Source organism: Egretta garzetta, unplaced genomic scaffold (assembly GCF_000687185.1).
Source record: "Egretta garzetta isolate BGI_Z169 unplaced genomic scaffold, ASM68718v1 scaffold769, whole genome shotgun sequence".
Classification (NCBI taxonomy): domain Eukaryota; kingdom Metazoa; phylum Chordata; class Aves; order Pelecaniformes; family Ardeidae; genus Egretta; species Egretta garzetta.
Genome location: NW_009260831.1, coordinates 510,191 through 518,980, shown reverse-complemented (window position 1 = coordinate 518,980; position 8,790 = coordinate 510,191). Strand labels below are relative to the sequence as shown.

At 42.3% G+C, this 8,790-nt stretch overlaps 1 protein-coding gene across 1 annotated transcript in view; it reads right to left on the bottom strand.

Annotated features, from left to right (window-relative positions):
- MEGF11 (multiple EGF like domains 11) overlaps positions 1-8,790 on the bottom strand; it is a 192,980-nt gene that overhangs the window by 38,058 nt on the left and 146,132 nt on the right. The window contains exons 8-10 of the mRNA XM_035902339.1: positions 8,477-8,597; positions 6,713-6,876; positions 6,182-6,284 (exon numbers count right to left, since the gene is read on the bottom strand). Of these exons, the coding sequence (XP_035758232.1) occupies positions 6,182-6,284; positions 6,713-6,876; positions 8,477-8,597 (388 nt within the window). The remainder of the gene's footprint in view (positions 1-6,181; positions 6,285-6,712; positions 6,877-8,476; positions 8,598-8,790) is intronic.

Here is an 8,790-nt window from a genome sequence, read left to right as displayed (position 1 = left end):
TGTCAAAGAGAGAATTTTTAAGCACAGCCTGACATTAAAATCTTATCAACTCACTTGAAATTAAGTCAATGAAAAATTAAAGCTAATTTCTAATAAGCTTATGTTACATTCATAGACTAAAGGGCACTTGTCGAATCCAGAGAGTAAGCATACCTTTTCATATGGAAAAGATTTTCACGTTTGAAAGGCAGAGGCCAGAAGAGAGGCTAAAATGCACCATTTTAGACTGACTCTAAAAATGTCTAGTTTTTCTGTCTGTTTAAAGCTAATGTAAGGATACAGAATAATCACAGAAATAAATTATTAAGTTAAAAATCTGGGATAAGACTGCCAAAAGTGATAAGTGCAAAATATGGTTTAGATAATGGGATTAGACATCTAGAAAATGCATGTTTAATAGGAATTTACTAGTGCTCCATTCTGATATTTTAGGCTTTGTATTAGTACGAAACAGTCTGATTTAAAAAAAAAAGCCAAGCCACAACATTATGAATTCTAAAATACTGTGGATCTCTTCAGCTGAAAACCTGTAGGTCCATAAAACAAGTCCTATATTTTTTCTGGTTTTAAAGATGTGTGGAAAAGTCAGCTACCAATTATATCAGTATGCTCCTGGAGCTGATCTATTAATGACAATAGAATTATTTTAGCTTCAACCTAGTACAGCTGAGGATAGGACCTGGCCCTCAGATTACAAACTCGATACTGCCGCAATGGAAGAAAAGTCTTACTAATACAAACTAAATGCATTTTATGGAAAGCTAAATGGAAAGTTGTTTTTTTTTTTTTCCTTCTTGAAAGTTATACCACCTTTTTGCAAAGAACTCAGAAAAAGTGAAGTTAAAAATACCTTAGAGCTCACCGTCAAAGTGGTCACTGTTTCTTTAAAATTCAAAAAGGCCTTCCCATGAGTAACAGGCTTATCAGGCTTACTGAATTAATGTGTCCACAGGGGGGAAGGAACATGTTTCTGTGTTTGAGTGACAGTGCAGATGCCACTTGCAGCCTGCAAATTCTCACAAACGCGAAGTCTTATTCCTCAAAGCTCACCTTATCTGTGACCAGCCGACGTTTCCTGACCCCATTAACTCACTTACACAATCACACATGGAAATCCCTACAACTCGAGACTACCACGACTACTGTACAATATTTCTGGACATGATAAGAGACAATTAGGGTTTATGTTGCTGGCAACGTATGAAAGTTATTGAGGTTGTAAAGGACGGTGAAATATATATTTTGATTTCCCGTATGTAATGGCAAGGAGGGAGGGTGCTCTTATGAGACATGAATGAAGCCTGAAGGTGAAAAGTACCAACGCAATAACAAGATGTTTCCTCCTTACCAGCATATATCATTTTCATACCTGTATTTGTCAGCCTGATTAATTAAGGAAAATCTATGAGGGATTCTTTTATAATTAACTATGGGATGCACGCTTCTGTATTTTCCATCTTACTATCCTATTTTCCCCACACATTTTTGGCATGTTAAAATCTACTGAATAAACTTCAGCTTTGGATATTCAGAAAAGCTACTGAGTAAACCAGTTCAGTGGATAATTGAGATAGCATCGCAACTGCAGCATTCTATAAAAACCAGAGCGTGATAAAAAAAAAAAAAAGACAGAACCAAGTTTCAGATAAGACAGCATTTCAGATTAAAGGAATTCAGATAAACAGGATTTTAACTGACCTTAACATTTACAGGAATGGAATATATCCCCCTGCAGATTGCTTCCTATTTAATCCCACTGTAATATCGGAAAGGTTAACAAAATACACACTGCCACAATTAACTTGAAGCACATTGACTCGTTACAGGGAGGAAATGAGCTTGCTGTGAATACCAGCCAGGCCTGTGGCTTTTCTTTCTGTAATCTGTTTGTGAGCGGGATGCCTGACTGTGAAAACGACAGACTCGGGTCTTACAGACAGGATGAGCAACGGCTGCGTTGGGTTTCCCAGAGAGTCCTGCTAACCTGTCTCAGGTCAAGCACAAAGGGAGCATCTCCAGAAAGGAGAGGACAGGCCAGCAGCTATGACCAATTTAATTACTGAGGGTTGTACTGAGTGAACCAACTGAAGGCTATGCAGTCATAAGTCGGAATCTGTGAGGAAGCCATTTCTGGTATGAAACATGCTGCCAGCAGCCACCTTGCAGAGAGAGGACCAAGCTGACGGGGTTTGCAGTTCAGCTTGCAAAACCCATGTGGCTTAGCTGTAAGTGGAGCTGTAAGTTCCAGAGCCACGCAGTGTCACACCTAACAGAGGAACGTTGCCTCCCTGTGTTCTCCCTAGCTTCTGATCCACCCAGCAAGGCTCCAGGGAGCCGGTCCTTTTCTATCCAGTATCAGGTTATTTATTAAGTAAGAGGAGCCTAATTGAAATTTATGACCTTATCACTGTCACCGAGCATCCTGGAGAAGAGGTTGTATCTGGGCGAGATGAGACTGATGCCCGCTTCTCTAGGACCTGTTTGCTTCCGAAGGACTTCCAGGAAACGCTCCACCATGCAGCTATTCTGCGCTTCCATTCTCTCTGTGGATTCAGTGTGTGCAAGATCCCTAATTAAGCAAGTGCAATTAGCACCGAAGCACTCAATTTTCAAGCGTTTTCATTTTAACCTGAATGTACACAAAATAACACCTCTTCCACAAATGTTGGGAGCATTCAGGTATCTGAGCACACACGTACACACAGACATAGAGCTGCAAGCACAGAAGTGGTATGTATCTAAAATGCATGGCAGATCTGGAGTAAGAAAGACCCTTATTAATCTTTAGAAAACAAACAGTCCAATCAGTCAAGACCTGATCCTGCTGGGGGCTACACTTTTCCTTTTCAAGCTAGCAGTAGATATGAACCACGTCTTCTTTCGATTACAGGGGTACTATTTATGTATGTGAGGTTACGTGCATGCAGTACTGGTGCACGCTGGAGAAGTCCATTCAGTCCAAGGCTGAGCCCTTGTTATTGCATCTGACATTTCCTTCACGTGGAGGAAAATTCAGCTCTTCATTGTGTCAGCAGGTCACAGATCCCATTTTGGCCCACATTTGAACAAGTTTCACTTCACTTGTACCATGTGAGAGCCTCTTGCCAGTGTGGTTTTGAGCTTAAAAGCACAAATGTTATATTTGCCATGCTATCTACAAAGCCATTTGTGATACAATGTGCCTGTGTTGGGTTATTCTCAGCAGTAAGGACAGGGCGCAATTATCTTTAGATCTGATCTGTTTGTCAAGATCTAACTTCTGCCTTTGGCTGCACACGTACAATTCCCCACTGAACTTAATGGAAACTATATGTACATGTCTCTAAGCAGCTTGTTGCCAGTGCGCTTATTTATGCACACAGATGGTTTGCACAGCTTTGTGGGGTCTCCTGGATGATATGTGGGAATCTCTTCATCATCTTCCCCTCTGCCAGGTACACTCAGCTCCTGAAAATTACCTTCACCCAGCTGGTACACATGGAAGGGCACTGTCCTGGATAATAGTCTTGATGGGTGGCAGCCGTAACGCAGTAAAAGGACGGTAGACTGCCATTAACTCACATTGTATGCTACTCTTTACATGCCTTTTTTCTTCTTTTCCCAGTCTTCCTCCATGCTCCTACCATCTATCAGTCTCTGAAGGTTTATATCAGTAACATCTTGAAAACCACTTTAAAGAAAATGGGTTCAATCTTCCCCTTGATCTTTACATAGAACACTGACATCAAGAGGGAGTCCCACGTGTGGGATGAACAGAATACAGAATATGCTGTTTCAGATGAAGTTTTGTGGCTATTAGGATCAGAAAGCCATGTGAATTCTCTGTCTGTTCTGAGTGGGCAGGAAAACCTTCAGATGTTCCATGATCCTGAACTTTTCTGATCTTTTTCAGGACATGCCTAATTAGTACCAAATTCAGAAAGCAAAGATTTAAGCCTGAATTATTTATCACGTCATATTTATAAAATGCACTGCAATACACATCATGGCCCAGTTCACAACAACTACAGATAAGATTAATCTTTCACCGATGCCATACTCCTTAATATGAAAATATAATTATCTAGCTGAAGAGTTTCTTAAATTACATACTTTCAAACTAGTATGAGCAGAATTTATCCTTGGTGTTAAGCCAAGTGGAAAAAACATTGGAAGCAGAATTGACAAAACACATGTTGGCTCTGTCTGTCTATCAACGTTTCCAGTGCACACCTTACATGGCCCTGTCAACATCTCAACTCCAACCCGATCTCAAATACTAATGTAATATTTTCCTCCCTGAACTGTGATCCTGAAGAAGAGAGTTCCAGAACCACAGGGACACAGTGAAGGATAAAGTGCTTAGTTTGCAATAAATCCCCTGCAAGTTAATAGGCATTTATCTTGCCCGACATGGAAATTAAAAAAATATCGCAGAAATGATTCTTACCTTTACTTGGAGTAATTTGTTTGATGTACATGTACAGATGTTTATCTTGCCCGACATGGAAATTAAAAAAATATTGCAGCCTTACTTGGAGTAATTTGTATCTGCATTTGATGTATATGTACAGATATGCATGGGAGTAAGTACAGAGTATTTGTTGCAAATGCCTTGGAGAAAAAGCCACACCTTGAGTCTGCATTGCCTGCAAAGTACGTTTTCTGCAGTTTCCTCTGGAATGCTACAGCCAGGAAGATATGTAATAAACTTTTAGAGTAAGAGTGTATAAACATCTCTCTCTAATTTACTGTACTTTTAAAAACCCTTTTCCCCCTTCAGGAAACTCACCATGACTACAGGAAAGCCTACCAACTGTTTCTCTGATGGCCATCAATAATGCACAGTAGAGTTTTAAAGCCTGATAGATGGATATATTGATGGTAAAGAGGCTCAAAGAAAGATGAATGCAGTCCGGCAAGTGAAGAATGCAAGCTGGAGGAGCGGATATTAGTGAGCTTATAAAATGGATTTTCTTGGGGGGAAACGGTCTTTTTTAGGCATGCATGCCCAGTATTTTTGAAAAGTAGCTTTGTTGTAAGCAGTGTGTAGGAACTTCCTATTTTGCATTTTATTTAATTCTTAAAAGACTTTTTCCATTGTACTTTCTAGGTGTAATTTCATTGCTTTTGCTTCATGCTTCTAGGAGCTGAGCTGCTGTGCTGATGTTGTCTCCATTAGAAATAGAAAACATGCATTGGTTTAAAGCATAAATGAAGGGGTAAGGTGACAGTACCCCAAATGTTGGCTGCCCTATCAGCCTGCCTTGCTCCCTACCTTCTTCCAACTTGTACTTGTTTGAAAAACAATTACATTTTCCAAATGAATCGCTGTTAATACAAATGCATTTTGATTGTCAGTGCCGCTGGTGGTTCTGCAGTTATGGGCAAGAGTATAAGTTTATTTCCCTCTATGGCCTCCACAGAGAGCTGAGGGAGATTAACCAGTATTTTAGGCAGCTAAATGTGAAATACTGGTTGGGTCAATAACTTGCCCCCACTGCTGTTATGCTAGTTGTCAAAAGCTGGCAAAGAGACATATCAGTATGGAGTCGAGTGCAGGTCTGATCGTACTGCGAGCTCCAGCCTGGACTCTACGACTTCACTGAATGTTCCTCTCTGCTTCTGTGTAATTACGAGAACTCTTTGTCAAGCCAGCATTAATCTGCTCTCCGTAACTACCCTTCTGTGTGATAAGAAGCACCGGAAAATGGGAAAAGCATGAAGACAACGTTTTGTGACAAAACTGGGGTTTGTATGATGGAGCAGCTGTAATGACTTAGCATTCAGAAAACACCTTTCTGCATCCCGAGATATGACAGTCCTAGGGTTCACCGTACCACAACTTCACCCCTGTGGAAAGGGCCATTCAAGGAGAAAAACTCCGCAGGATTGCCAGATGATCTGCATCCCTCCTGAGGATTCTTTTTACAGAAGGCTAACATCTGGCTCCAGGTCTGGAGCCATCTTCAGCTCATCTGAATACAAATTTAATGAATGCCAATTATTGTCACCATCATGAGTGATTTAAAAATGGGTAAGTTCAGGTGATCTTGTCTCAATCTATTATTTAAAAGTTTGGAGTCACAAGTCCAGTGCTATAACCGATGCAATTGCAAAGCAAAACAACACACCAAAAACCCGAAAAAAACCCCAAACCAACAAACCCGCCAAGGTTTACAAAGGTAATTGCTAATTTTACCTGTCCAGCCTGCAAGACAGCAGCAGTAACCAGTGACAGGATCGCACCCATCTGCATGGCTACAGTCACAGCGTTCACTGCAATTAAGACCATATGTTCCATCCTTCCAAAAATATAAATAAAAAAAGTCTCTCAGTAATCAGTTTTTTGTTCTAAAATGTGCAAAATCATCTATCATGTCCCTCTTAATGCTGAGTCGCATTTTTTAAATTAACATACAGAGAAGATAGAAACAACTCAGTGCCTAACATTTCTATACAGAACCAAATGAGGAATCACTTTAAAAAATGATGTTCAAGTAAATGCAAATAACACGGCAATAGCTCTGGTAAAATATAATGCGAAGTATAATACATCTACTTGACTGTTAGAACCCCAATCTGTTATTTACACATGATTTCCTTCAGATATCCAGAGACAAAATGAGATACTGTCCTACTGTACATTTAGAAGAGCTATGTGGGCTACGGCTTTAAAGGGGATGCAAGACCGCCCCAGCAGGGGATGCAAGACCATCCCAGTTGTACTTACAGGACACGGCTGGTCACAGTACTCCCCTTGCCATCCAGGTGAGCAGAGACAGAAGCCATCGGCCGGCCTGCAGGCTGCTCCATTTGTGCAATAACACGTCTGGTTACAGTTAAGACCCCAACTTCCACTTGAACATGGAATAGAGCAATCCACTCCTTGCCACCCTAAAGAAACATAGAAGAGAAGCAGCATTTGGGAGGTTTTCATGAAAAAAGCAAGGTAGAGACAGCAAGAAAGGCAGCTTGCAAACTGCAGCTCTTTGATTCTAGGAGCAGTTTCCTCCTGATCTTGGTGTAAATTAAGACTAGCGTGGGGTCAAAGATTGACCCTTTAATTATGACCTCCCAAATTCATCTACCAGCATCTATATTTATGGAAGGGTGATATAATTATCCCTGTGTTGGCTGTTTACCAGGTGAAGGTGTCTGATGCCTCTCTGGGAACTGCTCGGGCAGCAGAGAGTGCGGTACTGTCCGGCAGGCTGCAGACCCACTGATCAGTGAGATTGCGAGACCCTTGCCATTCGATGCTGCCTGTTTCTTCCCTCATATTTTTTTGAGAATGCTCTTTAATATAAAGAAGCTATTACGCCTAAAAAAAGACCAAGGCCATCATTTCTAACCATTAAGGCTCAAATCTTAACTACCAGCCGCACAATGCTTTTCATTGCACTGCAGCTGTATGTAATGGAGTTGAGCAGTAACTCATGGTTTATACACCATCATTAAATGGGGTTCTACTGTGATCCATTAATTCATGTTTGAAATGCCAGATTTTATCGTTATTTGCCTCACTTCTGTTTTAGGGCTTATGTATGCCATACAGGCATAGCTCATGTTGCTATTCTGGGGGAAGGCACTGCTACACAGGGAACCTAAGAGGTACTGTGCTATGGAGCAGTACAAGATTTCTCAGGTGTTTACTGGGTACATGGGTTATGCTCACTACCAGGCCTATAAGGGAATTATGGACACATGTGTGGGAAGAAAAGAGGTTAGCCTTGCAGCCTCCAGAGCAAGCAAGACTTCTTGTTTCCCCAAAGAGAGCCACATCCTGCACCCCCATGCCAGCTCAGGGGACAGAGGACACCTGCCCATGGCTGGAGCGTCACAGTGTCAGGGTTGAGCAAGGACGGGGAGCTGAGGAAGGCAATGAGGGCGGACAGCCAGGGCCCATCCCATGGTCCCCAAGTGTAGGGTTGGCAGATGGGGTAGGCTAGGAGCCCAGACCACCAGGAAAGCCTGTGGGAATGAGACTGGTCCAAGGCCAAAACAGGCGGGCAGCCTGCAGGTCAGGGTCAGGTCTGATGAGGACAATCACGGCTGGGCACAGCCCAGTGCAATGGGCTAAAGAAAAGACAGGCAGGAGGCTCTGCTCCCTTGCCCGGTTGTGTCACTCTAGGCATGGAGGGGAGAAACGGGGGCTTTTGAGTCCTGGAGAAATGGGGCAGCAAAGTGACAGAGAAAAAACCCAACAGTCTGGGGATGGCTTTGCACTTCCTTTGGAGAGGAGCTGTGGCTCTGCCAGCACACTTAGTTCTGTGGCCTGTTCTTGCAGCAGAGCAGTTAAGTCTGGCCCCTGTTCAGGGCAGAGACAAAACATACAGTCAAGCCCCTGTTGAGTTTTGATGCTTGGGCAGACTGTTGAATTACTGACAGACACAAGAAAATAGTGGAGTTACTGACTGCACAGCTGTGCCACTTTAAAAGGGGAGAAGCATCGATGCCAAATTGTAGACAATTGTTAAGATTGAATTTTGTTTACCTTCTTTGCAATAGCAGAGACCATCCACGGGGGAACACGCACCATCATTTTTGCAATTACAAACTGATGAGCAATTGGTACCGTAGGTTCCTGCCATGCAGGTAATGGTGCAGTCATCTCCCTGCAAACCAAAAAACGTCAGAGTCAGCTAAAGAAATCTGAATTGCAGGAAATTCCCATCTCTGCACAGGGAGGCTTTCTCTTTCAAAACAGTGAAGAGAGTGTTATGAGTTGATTGCTGAGCCTTCAGCACTTGAGCAGTCACCGCCGCTTCCCATGATTATGATGCAATTAGTGCCTTGATTGACTTGGAG